We start from the raw sequence: 20,122 nt of genomic DNA, 5'->3' as shown, positions 1-20,122 counted from the left end.
CAAATGAAATGCAGTCAGTTTTTTTGTTTTGCTTTTTTTTAATAAAAAGCCTGTTGGCAGAAGTGAGAGGGATAGATACGTGCTGGAAGTTGAGATAGGAAATTGTGAGGAGGAGGAAATACAGTTACGAATTCTATCTGTGAACTTTTGTTTGTTTCTTTTTTCCACAAAAAATATCAGCCCATTTAACTGTAATATACTCACTTTTCAAATTGAAAAATATCAAAAAAATTTGGAATATTAACTGCTCTAAATAGCAAGAATAGTCAGGAAATTAAGGATCATTTATAATATAAATCCTAAACTTCTGTGTGTTTATTTATTTGACAGATGTAGGAACCTGACAAAACCAGTATTGTTTTAAATTTCCAACTTTCAGACCAAAAATTAGCCAAAAACATTAATTCCTTCACCCTCAACTGGGCAATTTGCTACAGGGAGGGGTCGCTTTTTTCACCAATATTTTTTAAAGTCATCTCCTCTTTTCGATTGACTAGCCTTAATTTAAACCTTCACCACTTCTGGTTTGGTTAATAGCTGAAGTATTTTGGAAACCCAACTTGTAAAGCTGTGCAATTAGTGCCTGATAATTTTCCGACCAGAATGAAACAAATGCTTATGCATAGCTTACTTGCCATAAGTATATTTTCATTGTACTTGCATATTTAGCGCTGTTGAAATAAATACTGAATATATATATATATATATATATATATATATATATATATATATATATATAATCTATTTTATGAAAAATTTAAAAACAACTAGGTGTCAAATCTAATGATAAAATCATTTTTATTTATTTTTTACCGATATTTCCCTAATACATAGCCTCATCAGAGTAGGTAGTCTGGTCCAAGAGTTTTTTTCTTTTTAAATTTCTTCATTTTGGTGTCATAGTGAAGGTAATTCTTTGGAGTGGAAGGGAATAGACAAGGTCATCTTGTTTCGGTAGAACCATGTGTGTTATGTTCCGGTTGTTAAGCAGAAGTTTAAATGAGAAGATGGTCACACACTTTTTAAAAACACTTATTTTAAATGAAAAATTCGCCAAAAAAAGACAAACTTTTCTATTACCTTGTACTCTGAGGGATTGCTGTCACCATAAATCTTCATCCATCATCTTCAAAAAGTGTGTGACCATCTTCTTATTTAAACTTCCGCTTGACAACTGGAGCGTAACACATGTGGTTCTACTGAAACAAGATTACCTTCACCATAAAACCAAAATGAAGAAAAGAAAAAAGAAAAAATTCTCGGACCAGACTACCTATCCTGATGTGGCTACGTATTAGCGAAATATCGGCAAAAAAAATAAAAATTATTTTACCATTACACTCAACACTTAAGGTTTTTTTTAAAATTTTCTTAAATTTTATTTAAAAATTTAGTGTTTTTAAAAAGTGTGTGATCATCTCATTCATATTATTTTGTATTATAATATGTATGCATATACATAACATAATAATCATTGCATATCTATATACTAGTGACCTTGTGTGTGTGTACGGAATGGGTTCTAAAAAATTACTTTGTCAATTTTTGAACTGGTGAAATAAATTCGATTTGTTTTTTAACCTGTAAAAATAGATGCTAACGGGTCAAAATTAAAACTTGGCAGGGGTTAGTCGACCAAACATGTTTCTTCTACACATGCACAAATATACATTTAACAATGTTATTTTTAAAGTTTTGATATGCATATGGACTTGAGTGGCAATTAATAATGCTGAAGAGCTATATGTTTTGGTTTTGATTCTAACTGAAGTCTTAACTTCTGAAATCACCACTATATATTAGGTACAATATAATAATAAATATGACATCTGTATAAATTTAAATATATTTAAACGTACAAGCAAATAAATTCATTACTGCAGCAGGCCTTTGTTTCTTCTTCTACAAGGCTAGATACGTTTCTGGCATATTTGATGTGTCCTTTGTGACCTAAAATCCTCTTCTTCCACTTCTGCATGCGCTCATAATTTCGATCCAACATCTCTCTCTTCTCTCAACTACTTCCCCACTCCCTTTTTCCCCTTACTTTTCTCTCACTACTAGACACCACAGTTTTTTTTTTTGTTTTTATGTTTTGTTTTGTCTCATTGATTATCTCATTTTATTGTTTTATATTTTTTCTTCTTCACTAATTTAATGCAGATATTTTAAAAATTTATTTTATTTTTAATATCACGTGATTGCTCTCCAAGCAAGAACTTTTTGTGAAATTTCTCCAATATTCATTAAGGACTCAACTTTTATAAAAGCAACATCACCTGATAAGTTGGTCATAACTGGTTATAACTAGTTGACCGAAATATACTCAGGAATGTGTAGAGAATGTTAATGTAAAAACAAATAAGAAGTGTGTATATATATATATATATATATATATATATATATATATATATATATATATATATATAGTTACTGTTTGCATAGACAACTGGAGGGATCAAGTATCGTCTATATTCTCTATCCATCATTTCATAAAATAAAAGATGGAAATCTGTTTTAATAATCGTAAGCACATTAGGAGCAATCCCAAAAAGCCTTGAAAAAAGAATGGGAGAAATTGGATCTAGGGTGATGGCTAAGAAGATACAACAGATAGCAATAATGAAATTGACTGAAATATTAAGGAAAACCCTTGAATGCAAAGACTAATACACATGAAATACAAATGCTAACTGGCCATATAGAAACTACAACAGAAGTAAAACAAAACATGATAGTAAATAAGCACACGATTTTAACAGACCCACATAGTCTACATTCGAAGGGTCATATATATAAAGGGTCATCACTCCACCCACTCTTTGACAGATGAGATCATTTAGTGCTATTATCCATTGTACCTAATTATCTTCCATTTTTTTTTTTTTTTTTAATGAATAACATCATTTATTTTCTCTTTAACGACTTTTAGAAAACCTGTATTAGTTGCATCGAATAGACATAAATTCTTCATGTATTCATTTTCTTTACAGGATTATGGATTGGAGAGAGTTGTTCGGGATTTACGGATCTTCAGAATCTTTGAAGGAACCAATGATATTCTACGCTTATTTGTTGCCTTAACAGGAATTCAGGTAAAATGACAATTTCCTGTTACAAAAACCTAGTGTTCTTGTTATCTGTATTTCTTTCAATGAGAATTAAAAAAAAAAAAAAAATAAGAGCAAAATATTGATGTCTTCTAGCATTTAAGTAGTGAAATATTTATCACAAACGAAACCGAAAAGTGTAGAGATAAAAAAGTTAAATATTTATCTTATTCATATTAATGAAAGAGTTTAATAGCTTGTTGATTATGTAGAATGTTCATTTATGCGCCCATTTTCCCATGAGATCAGGGTATGACACAGAGACTCCTACCTCCTGTGGTGGTGGATTTGGTAGTGGTGCTCGTGGTGAAGAAGCAACAGCAATTATTTTGTAGTTAAATTCTATTTGAATTATGGTTAAATTCGAATATTTACCTCCTTTTGGACTGAAAATTGATTTAATTTGATTAAGAATCTCTACATTACTGTATTATTATCATTTATACTTACTAGTTTATCATCAGGTATTGCTCACTGATAACAACCGGTGGTGTTCTCTGGAATCTGGATTGTAATAAGTCTCCCCAAATTTCCAGTACTCTCCACCTCTTCCAATAACCTAACAAATGAATTTGCATCATCACAACAGCTGTTTGCCATTGATTTCTAGCTAGCAATGACTATTTGTCATCACTGAAATGTGAGTGGCAATAAGCCCCTCAAAGGTCCCAGTCCTCTTTGCACTCATCCAGTGGAGGCCTGGATAGTGCTTCCTCTCTTCGGTCTTTCCATGCTACTAGACCCTTCTCAACTATTTGGTGTGGTGCCAGTTGATGCCAGCATTACATTTAACTCGCCATTCAGTTTTTTTGACTCCATGAAGTCTTCCTCTATTTTTTTGTTTTACTTCTGTTGTAGTTTCTATATGGCCAGTTAGCATTTGTATTTCATGTGTATTAGTCTTTGCATTCAAGGGTTTTCCTTAATATTTCAGTCAATTTCATTATTGCTATCTGTTGTATCTTCTTAGCCATCACCCTAGATCCAATTTCTCCCATTCTTTTTTCAAGGCTTTTTGGGATTGCTCCTAATGTGCTTACGATTATTGGTTTTAACTTGCATCTTTCAGCTATTTGGCCAGTTCGATGTATTTGCTTTGCTTCTTTATTTCTTTAATAATCATCTTGTGGTCTGATGAAATGGTGAAATCTACGATCTGTCTGAACCTTTTCTTTTTGTTAACTATTATGACATCTGGTCTCCTTGCTGTTTGTATGTCTATGTCACATAGGATTTAATGGTATCTGCTTTCAAGTACTGCTAATGGTTTGTGCTTATGTCATGTAATAGGCTCAACATAGACAGATTGGTAGTTGTGGCTAGTGCAATATATAGAATTATGAATTGGAGCTCATTGTTTTTTAAATTAGAAGTTATTAGCATGTGCAGGTTGTTTGTTTATAAAAAAAAGTGTCATAACAAAATTAGAGAGACAGGTTGAACAGGCAAAGCAATTATTGACATGGCATGATGTGGATTATCACATCACAGGACGATTTGTAGAACGTGCTTTTAGTGAAAGATTTATACGAGTTAGGAGTCTGATTCAAGGGTCAGAGAAAGCAGGCCAGAAAAAGTCTCTGATTCCTCAAGATCAGCAGATTTCTCGTGGAGATATTAATGGCGGCTAAAACCATAGCAAAATAGACTCCCACTCTTCTTCTAAAGATGAGAAACAATGACGTAAGTTCAATTGTTGTAAATCATGATGACTGAATAAAACACATTTTTTTTTTTTTTTTTTTTTTTTTTCAGAAAAAAATAAGACTTGCATCTGTTGCTATGCTTTGAGAGAGCTTTGGTTTTAAATGTGATGAACAGTGGGACATAAACTAGTCAGGAACATAGCCAAGGGGCACGAGAGCAGGATATAAGTTACGTTTGATTTTGTTTTTATGAACCCCTCAGAATGGTTTATGTGCCATAATTATGAACACTGACGCAATGCAACATTTAAAACCATTTGTTTGCATAGTTCCCAATATACTGCTTTCTCCATCTGATCATGTCTATTTTCGTATTCTTTTTAGGCTAGTTTGCTGCATTCATTTATGTGGTTTATTGTTTCGTCACAGTTTGTATTTGCTGTTTTCTTGCATCTTGTTGATATAGTTCATTCTAATCGTGTTATCTTGTGCAGGTCTTATTAATAATTCAGTTTCTCTGTTTAGATGTCCTTTTCATAGCCATATCTAATTGTTTTTGTGAGTCTCATCATTTGTCATCCTTATCAATTGTCTGTGTAATTGTTTTTCTTCCCATTTTTCTTTTCTCATCTTATCTTTTGCCTCTTTGTTCTCTATCTTGTTTATTTTAATAGTGTCTCTTGCTGCAGTGATTAGCCTTATGTTCTTTGCTTGAGGAAATGACTTTAAAAGTTGAAAAATTGAAGCTATTAAAAGTTTTCGGTGACTTATCAAGAACGTCCCGTCATCAAAACAATCCGTACTGTTAAGAAAATGGAATCATTATTTAGAATATGTTTTAAACTAGATTTTTAAATAAATGAGTGAGGATAATGAATTAATAAAATAAATATCAACTGTAAAGGCAAAATTATGTTTTTTAAATAATAACGACCAAAGTTTGTTTTTTAATTTCAGGAACTTTTTTTTTGGTGGGAACATTTTAGATTTCACCGTTTCAAAACACGCTCGTTATTGATATTGAAAATTAACGTTTGTTTATTATTTAATTTGAAAATATTATGATTTAGGCTTAATTATTTCAAAAAGAAACATGTAAAAGACTTGTTTAAAATATATATTATTATATTTCAAGTGTCTGCAATGAATTAAAACATTTGTTTTATCTTTTTCAATTTGTTTTTCTAATAGGTTGGTGCAAAAATAATTTCATTTTTTTATGTTCAAACTAACGTGAAAAACATTATTTTGCACCAACCTAATATTGTACATCAAATTCTATTTTAAATTTTTATTAAAATATGGTAATACTCCAGTTTTATATATAAAAAAATAATCCATACAATTTTATTCTACACAATCTTTATGAAACATAACCACGTAAATTTTCAAGTTTTTCTACTTAATAAAAATACTTTGCAGAAAATTAGTGTCAAATTTTTATTTCTTTTATTGTTAGGGAGTAATTGTTTTTAAGCAGTATTTTACTTCTAAAATTATAGTTTTAAAATCAGATAACCCACTAAGGTTAACAGTAAATAAGGAGGTTTTTCGTTACTTGTGCATCTATGTTATTGTGCTAAAATAACTTAATTATTTAGAAAACCATTCTTAACATGGGAAGGATAGGAGGTTGTGTTGTAACTATTCTGTACTTTCACCTAAGAATTTAATAAACAAAAATTTCAAAACTTTAACTTGAAAATACTATTAAAAATAGCATGGTAACATAGATGCACAAGCACTGGTTTTTCAAACTCTAACACTAACCACTCGTTCAAAAGGGCACATCTACAGCAAGATTGAATCTCTTTATGGATAAATTCATGTTATCGAAGGTAAAGGGAGGAGGTAAAGTCTACTAAAGTCTAAACTAAACACTACTATGCCTCTGATTTGGTTTGATCCTCTCCCTTCAATTCAACTCTACAAAGTTTTTTATTATTTCTTATAACTCGCACTTATTTTTTTACTTATGAAACTGGGAGATAGCCTAAAACAGTTTCCTGCAGTTATAATCCATTTATTTATTTTGTGATAACCACGCGTTATAATTGAACGTTGTGCTTTTACTGACATTCTAATCAATTATCTAATTAGATTAGAATGTCAGTAAAAGTATAACGTTCAGTTATAACGCGTGGTTATCACAAAATTTGCTGGTCCACCTTGTCGTTTGGATGAAACAGCACCCCTAACTTCACGACAAGTCATCCAGTTTAGTTATTTCTTTGAAAACAGTCATCCCCACTTAAAAAATAATGAGATTTCTAAGTTAATTGCTAAGGAATTAGTATTTGGCAAGCAGTTAATCCACAATTGATACACATGTTCCCATGCGGAAATTTTATAGCAAGCCCCACTCTCCCCAATGCTTTACTTCTACTTGTGCAACTGCCATTGCTCAAAAGCAGCATGCATACCATAGATTTAACCGAAATAAGTCCAGTTCAAACAGACAGAAGTATATAGAAGCTAGAAGTAACGTTAAGAAGGAAATAGCGACAGCTAAGAGGGAATTTACTGAAACCACTAAAAAACGCATCGAAGCACAAAAATTAGGAACTCGTGACTTCTGGAAAATCTACAACAATGTAGTAAATAATGGGCAATCAACAATTCCCCCACTAACCAACAATCACAAGGTTGTTTGCTCAGCAACCGACAAGGCTAATATGCTTGCCAGCCTGTTCGCCTCCAACTCCACACTGGACCCTTCCAACCATCCCCTGCCTGACTTTCTTTTGTGGACAGACGCCATGCTAGATGATCTGAAAATCACCCCTGCTCAGGTGCATGCTATCATGAAAAACCTTGACACCTCAAAAGCATGTGGACCTGATCTCATCCCAGTTGTACTATTAAAAAAATGCTCAGTCGAAGTAACTCCAGTTCTCTCCAAACTCTACAACAAATGCCTTAATGAATCATGCTTTCTGGGCTGTTGGAAAACTGCTTCTGTGGTATCAATATTCAAGAATTCTGGCGAAAGAACTGACCCATCAAATTATCGCCCCATTAGCCTCCTCCCTCCTCCTACTTTTCATCAAAATATTTAAGACCATAATTAACCATGCTCTAGTCCGTCACCTTACAGATGCTAAACTTTTGACTGACAAACAATATGGATTTAGACCAGCCCGTTCCACCGCAGACATCCTCACTGTAATCTCTGAACGTATATACCATTCACTGGACAAAGCGGGGGAGGGCCGAGCGGTAACTCTAGATATATCTAAGGTTTTTGACAGGGTATGGCATGAGGGTCTCCTCAGGAAAATTAAATCATACGGTATCACTGGTAGAATACTAAACATAATTAAATCCTTCTTAGATAAAAGTAAAATCCAGGTTGTCCTCAACGGTCGTACATCTAAACAATATGATATAAATGCGGGAGTACCTCAGGGGTCTATCCTTGGACCTCTATTGTTCCTAATATTTATTAATGACCTCGCCGACAAAACTGCCTCTGAGATGGGTATATATGCTGATGACACCACACTCTATAGCAGGTATGACAGGAAAACAAATGAACACATAACTAAAAAAATGGCAAAAACACTAGAAGATGACTTCCAATCTGTAGTGGAATCGGGACAAAAATGAATGGTCACATTCAATGCTGCCAAGACTAAACTGGTTTCCTTCAATAATTACAAGAAACCTTCCCTGCCACCAATAGTAATGGCCAGTGACTCCCTATCTGAGAGTACATCTTTCAAACTCCTTGGCCTAACGTTCACAGGAAACATGAGTTGGAACAATTACATTGAAAGCATTGCCAGAGCCGCTGCGAATAAGGTAGGCTCTCTCTACCATGCTAGAAAACTACTGACACCTGAAAGTATCCTGTACTTCTATAAGTCCACCATTCGCTTATGTATGGAGTATTGTTGTCACATTTGGGCTGGTGCATCTGCTGCTAGTCTCTCGCTCTTAGACAAGGTTCAAAAGAGAGTCGCCAATCTGATAGGTCCTGAACTGGCATCTAAGCTTCAGCCTCTGTCCCATCGACGAAACGTTGCATCCCTCTGTCTGTTCTACAAGTATTTTAATGGTGAATGCTCTGACGAACTGCAGACACTTGTGCCCCCACGACATAGATACCCTTGACAAACCCGACAGGCAGCTAAATCCCACCCCTACGCAGTAGAGATCCCTAGATGTAAAAGATCTTTCTACTCCAGTAGTTTTTTCCCCAGAACCGCTAGACTCTGGAATACCATTCCAGGTCCCTGCTTCCCCAACTGTACTGACATGCAGAAGTTCAAGTGTAACGTGAACCGACATCTTGCTGCCCAAATCCCTACATAGTGCCCCAGTAGTTGCTGTCCCTGATAGTAGCCCCCTACACCAAAGTGGCAATGTGCTTTGTTTGGGGTGAAAATGTAATAAAAAAAATAAAAAAACCCTTATATCTTCTTGTAGCTGTAAACTTCCTGTTTTGAGATGTGATGACTTTGCATTAAACTGCAAGACAGAAAATTGTCAAAAAGGCACATAGTCTGCACTTATCTTCCTAACAAGGAGGTAAAAATTAATTCTATTATAGATTCACCTGCAATTATGTTCTTTTTTTGTGGAAAATAAAATAATATATTGGTATTTATTATGTATTCTTACTTTATTATTAAACATGCAAATTTTGCAATTTTCAGGTTCCACTAGAGGAAATGCCATTTAAAGCAATTTTTAAATTAATTGATGGAACGACAAAAAGCCTAACAATATTTACTGGTCCTTTGGGAAAACTTTGTATCAATAATTATCAAGATTTGCCTCAAGTAGGATTTTAAAAAATTAGTGTGCCTCCCGATCATCATTATCTGACAGCAGAAAAAACAAATAATTCAAGTGTGAAGACCAGAGGCTATTTTTTGAGTATGCTGTTGGCATTTCTCGAAAAGAAGTTAACCTAAGATGTGCAGCTTAGAAAATTGGGCCCTTGAATCAAGCAAGATGGCTAACATTAGCCGCAAGGTGCTTTTGAACATTTTGAGGGTGCTGGCAATGTGTTTATGAACTAGAGGTGTTTATCCTCAAACACTATGATAAATTAAACATTTTGGTCAAATTTATCATCCAAGTATATTAAACTAAAAAAAAAAAAGACTGAAAAATATTACTGCTATCAATTTTGCAGCCACACACTGGTCAAATTTGATTGATTTTTCTCAAAAAGTTGAATATGGGCGGGGAGCAAGACATAGACACATAATTACAAAGTCATTGTGCCAGCAAATTAGATCTTAATTTTCCTCTAAAGGAAATTATACAGAACGATTTAGTTCTATCATAACAGTTTATATTATTGCGTTTAATAAAAGCTTAAAATACATGGTTCTGTAACTTGTATCAAGTTGTTATATTGTATAATACATCTCCACATATCTTTTTGAATTGTGAAATTTAAAACACTTAGTTGCTAATCAGCTTTCTTTTAGAACTTTTGTTTAATCAATGCAGTAAAAGTTGAGATATTTTGCTAGTTGTGATTCATAATTAAAATTATACTTCATGTATTTATTTTTCTTTCAATGTATTTCGTATAAATATATCAATTATAATTGAATATTTTATAAAAATAATGAAATTTCAAAGTCAGTGTTGTGTAAAATGAAGAATTTCTTAGCATTTCTCACGATTTTTAAAATTAAATGCTCAATTTTCTGTTCAAGTTAGGAATCTAATTTTTGGTATCTGTTCATATCACATCAAATCCCAACTATCACCAGTGCCATGTTGATTTTCTGAAAAAAGTTGCAAATCAACTTGCCCTATTGGTTATCACAGGAATTTGAGTGGCAATAACTCTCTCCAAGGTCCCAGCCCTCTTTGCATTCATTCAGTGGAGGTTTAGTTAGTGCTTTCTCTCCTCAGTCTTTTGATCCTTCTCGACCATTCTCAACTATTTGGGGTGGTGCCAGTTGATTTCACATTATGTTTTATTATTATTACTCCTACTATTATGATAATAACAATCAGTTGTATTCACCCAGCATTACCTAGGTGAAGATTTATTTTCAGGTGGTGGGCTTAGAGAATAATAATTCAAAATATAGTCATGTTTGAATGATTCTTAATGCTTTTTTATAAGATATTTTGAAGAATTCATTTTAGTTTCTTTTACTTTCATTTTGATTTCAATAAATGAATAAAAGTTCAAAGACAATAATTACATATAGATTTGTCAAAGTTAACTATGGATGAGAAATACACATACAGGCAGATGGTATCGTGCTTGATCATTTAATTAAATGATGTGTTATCATAACTAAAATCTCAAAAGGCATACAACTTAAAAATATTCTTCAAAATGGGCAAAGAAAAGATTTGGGATTTTAAAAAAGTTCGTTTTATTTTAGGCTATTTCATTTTTTATTTCAATAAATAACAGATTCATAGTAAATTCTAAAAAAATGGATGATAGATTTAATTATGAAATATTAACATTAGAAATGTGTACATACACAAGATTTTATTAATATAACAATGAATCCTATTTTTTTTTTTTTTAAGTATGCTGGTTCACACTTACAACAATTGCAAAAAGCTCTTAAGAATCCAGCTGCAAATTTAGGCCTTCTTGTTGATGCTGGTGCTACACGTGCTAAAAGGTATATTGGTAATATTTTGTTTAAAATCAAAGTTTTTTTTTTAATTTTATTTTCCCTTTTATGTTGGTTTATCATTGTTTTTTATTAACTTATTTGAATAAAAACATTTCTGTGTACAAATAATATCTAACTTAACAAATTCTGGCGGCTTTGATGCTGGCAACTACAGTTAATCAGAATACATTGAAATTTTGATTCCAGCACTGTTTTTATGTATTTGGTGAAGACCAGACATGTTAAAATGCTGAATTCAGGTTATAAAGTAGAAGGTAAAAGATTCATTTTTTAAGACTTTAAAAATAATTATAAATTTCATGGTTTGGGTTAAACATTTGAACTAATTTTTACCTGTAAATACCATATTTATTAAGAATTTGGTAAAATATTGTCATGAAGGATGCTTATCCATAGAACTGGATTCAAATAGACAGGATTTCTTTTTATTCTTCCAGAATACCTGATTTCAAAATAGAAACCTTGTATAAAATTTCTGGGATTAAGCTATTCCAATTCAAAACGATGCAGTTATCCAAAGTGTTTCCCTCACCTGCTCTCCTCTTTTTGCTAATACATAGATAATGGTCATATGCCCCAGCCCTTGAAATAATACTGATTTTAATTCAATTTGGGTGGGAAAATTGATTTTTAACTCTTATCATCATATTCAATTTAATGTTCATTTCCCCTCATGTTTACTTCTGTCAACTGAACTTTCTCCCTCAATTTTTCTAGATATACTAAATCAAAAATTAACACCATATGTAAGCACCGAATTATGTAACCATACCATCAAAGTCTCCTATTGTGCCCAGATTTAACCATGCTATCAAGTCATCAGATCTATGTCGGTCTCTAAGACTTGCATTATACTATTTTCATACATTTTTTTCTCTATGCTACATATATCATCAACTCTCACTGGTCCACGCATAATCATACTGTATACTCATGACTCATAAGCTCTTCCCTTAATCAACTGCTGATTAGCAATAGGAGAAGGTTCTTGAACTTACTCCATCTACTCTTAACTCTTGCAATAACTCTAGCACTTGCTTCACCTTATGTGCCAATGGTATTACCAAGGTAAGATAATTTTTTGACAACCTCAATAGCTTTTACCATTCAGATATACTCTGGCCACATCTACAGTTCTCATCCATTTCTATTGTCTTACACTTCTTGCACATAAACTGGATATCATCTTTCAACCTACCAGTAATTTCACTGCACTTATGTACCAAATACCACAAAATAATTTGAATTGCATAAAGCTCCCTTTCCACACAGGAGTTTTTCTCTTTTGGCGAACAGTACTAATTTTTTATAGAGAAACAAATTTTTTATGAACTTAAAACAGCAAGTTAAGCACGTCATAGTTTTGGTAGGTAATCATTTAGAGATTGTATCTTTTATCCTTTTATCTGAATCAAGACAATTCAGATCCATAAAATTTGTCACTGCAAAACGTTCAAAAGAATAATAAACTGAACTGGTACCTGGAAACCAACGGCTCGATTGCCAACATACAAAGTGATTTTAGAAACAAAACAGGAGCAATACGCAACATAATCCAATTAGAGACCTTTATCAAAGAAGCTTTCATTAAAAAAGAACATGCAATTGCTATCTTTTCTGATTTAGGCAAAAGCCTATAATACAACATGGCGACAGGGTGTAATAAAAGACATACACAATTTTGGATTAAAGAGCATTTATTCCGATAAAAGATTTTCTTGACGTTTCTGAATTTTGAGATGAGGATTGGTTATTTGTATTTCATTGGACTACTGTTCTCATCTTGAGTGTTCTTTTCACAACGTTTCAGTCGATATAACCTCCAACCTTCTTTAGGTATATCTTGTCGAATTTGGGAATGTTTCTGTCGAACTCAGGAATTTGGACAGAATTTTGAGCAAAACTGGATGGAATTTCAAGCGGAACCGTTTATTTACTCCACGAAGGTAGCATGCTCTTGTTCCATCAGCCATGACTGGGTAGAGGTCTGAAGTAATTCACAAATGTATTTTTCGGTCACCTACACTGAGGATTGAACCTTCAGGAGAATATCACTTTTACAATTGAGTTTTCTCAGTACTCTAACCACTGCGCCACGGGTCCTTGTGGACAATTCTAGTACGAATTTTAGGAGCCTTAAACCTATTTTATTTCTAGTTGAAAATATCACTATTTATTACTAATCATTACTATATACTAATGTATATCTATCTTTATGCTTATTACTTGTATATATTATCTGTTGTTTATAATTATTGGTTCCCATGTCGTATTGAATTCTATACTAGGTCTACTTAGCAGTTGGTTATTCCCAGCGTATGTGCTGCTTCTTTCAGTTGTCTTTGTCTCCACCATTCCTCTCTATCTAAAATTTTTACTTGTCCCATAGTGGTAGATGGTTTCCCTTTTCTTTCCAGATACGGTCAATTATACCTGACTTTCCATGTATTATGAATTTTCAATGTTCTTCTACCTGTACTTTCAGTGGATGACACGTTTCACTTTTGTATAGTTTTCCACATTTACATGGGATTTCATATACAAAGTTCTTAGTCATGATTTTTTCTGTAGGGGCTTGACTCTCACAAGCTGTTTCCGGAGAGTTGAATCACTCCTGAATACTGTCCTGATGTCATATGGATTGCATATTCATTGAAGTTTTTCAGACAAGCCCTTCATACATGGTATACAAACTGTGGTGAGTTTCTGAGTGGTGTCCTTTTGTGTTTGATCCAGATTTCTTGGAGCTGATGTCATGCTCTCTGGATAGTTGTTTCGGTGGTAGGTTTCTCTTAAACTGTCCATCTCCTCTTGATATGCACTGCTGTTACTATATATTGCTTTTGCTCAGTGTTGTAAGCAACAGACGATTCCTTTCTTTACATTATATGGATGGTGGGAGTTGTAGTTTAGATACTGTCCAGTTAAAGTTGGCTTTCGGTATACAGATGACAAACCCTTGACCTGTCCAAGTTATCAGCACATCTAGGAATGATAATTTATTATTTTCTCTTTCCATTGTGAACTGTATAGTTGGTCGGATGCTCCCATTAATTCCAACCAGATGGTGAATCTAGATGTAGTGAGTCTGTTCATGAAAGTACCCACTGATGAGACTCTGACAGTGGTACAGGATAAGCTGACATTGGATGCCTTATTGAAAGAACAACTTGCATCCCAATTAACAATATAATGGAGATGTTGACTTTCTGTGTAGAAACTACATATGTTAATCTCTACATGGAAAAAATCTATAAAACCACTTAACTCAATAGATCAAACCAGCATCCACGAGGAAAATTTCACAGAACTCCCACCCTGGCTGTTAAATCAACCTAAAGTCACACTAGACCTGACAATATATTCTAAATCCTTCAGACTATAGAGAAAAACTAAATAAGAATCTAGATTCTTACCCAAATTGGACACACATTTACATGGATGAATCCAAAGATCAAAACAGTAGGATGTGCCACTATTTCAGAAAACACTATTTGGCAGAAAAAAACTCCTCAATCTATAGGGCAGAAATTACAGCCATAAACTTGGCTTTAGATAGGAGAAGCTTCTTGAACTCCAACAAAAACTCCATAATATTTGTAGACTTCTTATCAGTACTAAAATCATTAAAAAATCAAAAAGTAAACATTCTTATTAATCAGACTCTTACAAAGGATCCATTCTATCATACAGCACAAAACTTTCTTCTTCTGTTGGTTTCCTAGTCACTATGGTGTCTGTTGAAATGAAAAAGCTGACATGACGTCCCAAAATTCCATAAAACTCCAAAAAGTCCCATATACTGATTACAAACCTTCAATAAACAATTTTATTACAAAGAAATGGCAAGAAAACTAGAACAATTACCAAAACAAGAAACTCTTCCAAATTACCCCTATATTTAAAAAAACTACTAAATCCCAGAAAATCACGTAAAGAAGTAGTCTTATCACATATCTGGATAGGACACACATAAATCCTACCGACTAAAAAGTGAAGAACCTCCCAAATGTATAGCATGTCACGTTATACAGTGAAACACTTTTTTCTTGACTGCTAAGACCTCATACAAATTCGTCAACAAGGCCGCAAACTTAAAAGAACTCTTCGAAAAAGAAAATCCTAAAACTGACGGTCAGTATGCAAATCTTCTAGATGTTTTCCTCACAACTTGCACTGAGCTATGTTCATCTTCCGCTTTTTTCTCTACTGGGATCAGTTACTACTCTGTTGTATCAGTTAAAATAAAAACAAAACAAACAGACTCTGCATCGTACAGTATATTGATACTCTATGGCTGACTGGGATAGCTTATATACATTTATATCAGATCTACCTCTGCAATCCATGTTTGAAAAGGATGTATCCTCTATAGTATTAGACCTTACAGAATGGTCAATTGTAGGTATATGCCGTTTCATACCCTAAAAAATTCCAGCAAAAACCTAACAGTCAGTTGTGGTTCTCTCCAGAATGTGCTGCTGCCATTGCACACAGAAATCACTTTTTCCATTGCTTCCAATGTAACAGATGTACTGAGATTAAAGTCGCTTTTAGGACTGCCAGCAACCACTGTAAAAGAGTAATAAAAAATGCAAGAGAGTTGTATGCTCAGTCTGTCAAGTTCAAATTGGCTGAGCAGCGGCTTGGTTTCCACCAGTTTTGGCAAGTAGCAAACAGGATCCTAGACAGAAGCGTGTGCTCTATCCCAACTATCATCAATGGACCTGAGGTAATCTCATCAGCATCAGACAAAGCCAAACACTTTGCTAAGAACTTTGCAACTAATTCTACCCTATGCAACCAATCCCCCCCCCCCCGCATTTCCTCTGGTATCAGAAAACACGCTATGCGACATACAAATATCTATGCATGATGTTGCCAAGCTAATCAGGAACCTTCATTCCAGTAAAGCAACTGGCCCTGGTAGCATTCCAATTATAGTGATGAAAAAGCTTCAATCAGAACTTGCACCTATACTTACAAAACTGTTTAAGCATTGTCTTAAGGAGAATTGCTACCCAACACTCTGGAAAACCTGATCAGTATGCCGCATATTTAAGAATTCAGGTGATCGGTCATCTCCCTTTCAGTACAGACCAATAAGTCTCCTGTGCGTCATGAGTAAGTTACTGGAACCTGTGTTAAATAGAGAACTAGTCAACCATCTCAGCAAAAATAACCTTCTTAGTGGCACTCTGCTAGATTTACAGCAGATGTGGTTGCAGTTATACCTCATAGAATTAGCAAATCTCTTTATAGAGGCTTCCTTTCTAGAGCAATTGCTCTTGACATATCAAAGGTCTTTGATAGGGTATGGCATAAAGGTCTACTTCACAAGATCTCCAGCTATGGTATAGCTGGAAATGTCTTTTCAATTATTAAATCATTTCTCTCTGATAGGTTTATAAGAGTAGTGGTTGATGGGCAGAAATCAGAAGCTCATAGTATTAATGTTGGAGTCCCTCAGGGGTCCATCCTGAGTCCAACTCTCTTCCTGATCTTCCAAATCAGATCCTTAGATCACTGTAAACATTTATGCTGATGCCACTACCATCCATGGCAGCACATCAAAGACTGTAAATGACTAAGTTCTCTCTGATTCCCTCTCCCCTGATCTTGAGCATGTGGTATAATGGACGGAAAAAAGTGGCTGGTTACTTTTAATGTATCTAAACCAAGCTTCTATCTTTACATCATCAACGCTCTAATCCCCATTTAGCATCAGTTGAAATGAATGGCTCTCGTCTTGAGGAGGCTCCATGTTTTGACAAGCTTCTGGGCTTAATCTTTACTCTGATCTGGAATAGAACACGTGCGTCAAATCCGTTGCCAAGGTCGCTGCAAAAATGGTGAAATCTTTCTATCGATCCAGTAAATATCTACCTGCTGTTGCAATTCCCTACCTATATAACAGCCAGGTATGTCCAAGAATGGAGTATTGTTCTTACATCTGGGCAGGAGCTGCTAGAAAAACTGATCCTACCTTGACAGAGTTCAAAATAGACTTTGTAGCCTAGTAGGGGATATCCTTTTTTCTTCCTTGTTACCTCTTTCCCACAGAAGAGACGTTACAAGCCTGTCTTTGCTTTATCATTATTTTCATGGCAGCTGCTCATCTGAGCTCCAATCTATGGTCGCTCCTCGCCAAACTTTAACGAAAAACACTTGTCTAATAATCCCCCCCACTCTTTATCTGTGCCTAAACCTAAATGTAGATTCCATGAACAAAGCTTCTTTCTTAGAACTGCATGCCTGTAGAACTTTCTTCCATTTGCTTGCTTTCCAGCTGACTACAATTTGGTCGTCTTCAGGTCCAATATAAACACGTTCTTGATGAGCTGTTCCCTTTAAGTAATCCAATTTACTTAATTTACACTTCTAACGATTACTATGATATTGTATCTTTGACTACTGCACACTCTTTAACTCTTATCTCCGAACGGTCTCTTTGATAAGTGGTGACTCCTTTGTAAAAAAAAAAAAAAAAATTCTAAACTTCCTAAAAAGAGCAAGTCTTTACCATAAAATATAAATACCATCAAATAACAAACCATACCAAAACATTGCCTGAATATACCCAGCAAAAATCAACTCCGAAAGCATCTAAAAATTTAAATCTTATATACAACATTAAATGACCCTGAGAAGGTCGATATGCTGGTTAAACAAACAATTGGTCTTTAATTGAACAAGTAGGTTATCCATTGTATTCAAAGCACAATGCTGCCCAGGATCCTATTCATAAGATCTTGGAGGACAAAAAAAAAAACAGTGAGCAGTTAAATGCTACACTGTAGTTTAAACTCACAAGCCAAATCCACAAAAGGAAAACCACTCTGGCATCAGAAAATAGGATTGAAAGAAGTTTTCATTCTTTAGATGAAAAAGATTTCAGGTTTAGGTTTTGAAATTTAAATCATTCAACTATGAAAAATAAAGAAGAAAACCTAACAAAAACTCTAATAATAATTTTTCGTCATTTGTTTTATGCTAATCCTATGATTTCCATAAAAAATATGAATATCTATTTTACATGTTCATAACTTTTCTCATTGAAAGAGAAATTCTTAATTTCTTACTGAGAAAGAAAAAAAAATCAAAGTTGTTTTCGTGCTCTAAAATAAGTTTGAGTATGATCAGAAATACTCAATGGAGGAGAAGAGGAAAGACATACCAAAAGTAGGATCTAAAAACTTAGGAAGCTGTGAAGCCCATCCTAATCAGCTCTCCTGTAGTTAAATTTTTTTCTATGAAAGAGATGATCAATTGAAAACTTAACAGAAAAATCAGGAGAATGAGATTTGTTTTGAAACAATGAGGAATGAAGATGTTAATCCCAGTCAGTATCCCCCTTAGCATTCAGAGACATACCAAAAATAGGATCTAAAAACTTAGGAAGCTGTGAAGCCCATCCTAATCAGCTCTCCTGTAGTTAAACGTTTTACTATGAAAGAGATGATCAGTTGAAGACTTTACCGAAAAATCAATATCAGCATCAGCATGATCAGAAATACTCAATGGAGGAGAAGAGGAAAGAGAATGATTCAGGAACAGAAGTGATAAAAAGATCAAGTAAAGATGATGACGGTTATTATCAGGAAAACATGTAGGGAAGGTGACAATTCAGGACAAGTCATGAGACAGGGAAAAGTTAAGGCAGATATTACCAGCAAGATCTTTGTGATTAGAGTGGGAAAGCAAGTCAGAATAGTAAGCATTAATGTCACCGAAGACAAAGATAGATTGATAGATGAAGTTGTAATACATTATCGATACTGTTGATAGCAGAGCAGCCACTGTCGGAAGGGGAATGATATAAAAAGAACAAATAGGAAGTGCAGCAAAGTCAACCCCAAACAAATAAAAGGGCATCCATGAGATTCAAGACTGGAGACATGTGCAATGGAGAGATTCTTATGAAGAAAAATAGAAAAACCATGCAAATGTATGGAAGAGTCTAAACGGACAAGAGACACATAACCCTCCATATGTAGATCATTGAAATCGATCACAGAATTTAAATTTGTCTCATAAAGAGTAAGAATATGAGGATATTTGTTCAAAAGCAAGGACTGAACATCAGGAAATTTGGACCTGAGACCTCTGATGTTACTATAAGAAATAGTAAGGTGCTTGTTGTATTAATATGAGAAGGCATGATAAAATAAATAAAATGAGATAAAGGAAGAATCACTTCAAGACAAAGCTTGAAAGATATCCTACTACCAGCATTCAATCTTTTGGATTTCAAACAGGTTAACTAAAAAGATAAGTCATTCAAGAGACCAATAGCGAAGACTGGCTGACAAAAAGTCTATCCCTAGACCAGTTATGTGGCTAACAAGAAACTGGTGTTTTTATTGTGACACTATCACTTTCCAACAAAGACTAAAGATGGCCTTGTTCCCAACAGACAAAAATAAAAACAAAGTGGCATTTCAGAAGATTCGGTGTCAAGGACAACCAAGAAATATATGATACAGGGAGAGAAAGCCACAGAAAATTTAAAAGGAAAGACTCTGTTGAGAATAATCAGGATCTATACAGATGAAGAGGGTCAGAGAAAATCCAAGAAATAAAACTTATACGATCCAAGTAGTGAAGCTAATATGTTATTCATGTCTTCCAAAATAGTGTTAATGGTTTGAAAAAATTGGCGAAAGCAACAACTTTTTCTAAAATAAATCAAACTTGTACAATCCAAATAGTGAAACTTAAAAAATTGTTA

The 20,122-nt window shown here is 34.0% G+C and overlaps 1 protein-coding gene across 3 annotated transcripts in view; it reads left to right on the top strand.

Moving 5' to 3' along the window:
• The window catches only part of LOC145246786 (very long-chain specific acyl-CoA dehydrogenase, mitochondrial-like), a 296,798-nt gene that overhangs the window by 129,516 nt on the left and 147,160 nt on the right, over positions 1-20,122 (top strand). For all 3 annotated transcript variants that reach the window (XR_013863168.1, XM_080108581.1, XM_080108582.1), the window contains exons 11-12: positions 2,994-3,095; positions 11,279-11,376. Coding sequence is in view for 2 of the 3 variants with exons in the window: in XM_080108581.1 (XP_079964707.1) it covers positions 2,994-3,095; positions 11,279-11,376 (200 nt within the window). In the remaining variant the exon portion in view is untranslated. The remainder of the gene's footprint in view (positions 1-2,993; positions 3,096-11,278; positions 11,377-20,122) is intronic.

The sequence above is a fragment of the Euprymna scolopes genome, chromosome 24, assembly GCF_053919585.1.
Source record: "Euprymna scolopes isolate OS-2025 chromosome 24, ASM5391958v1, whole genome shotgun sequence".
Taxonomy (NCBI): Eukaryota; Metazoa; Mollusca; class Cephalopoda; order Sepiida; family Sepiolidae; genus Euprymna; species Euprymna scolopes.
The sequence above is the reverse complement of the archived record's forward strand: the minus strand, read 5'-3'. Positions and strand labels throughout refer to the sequence as shown.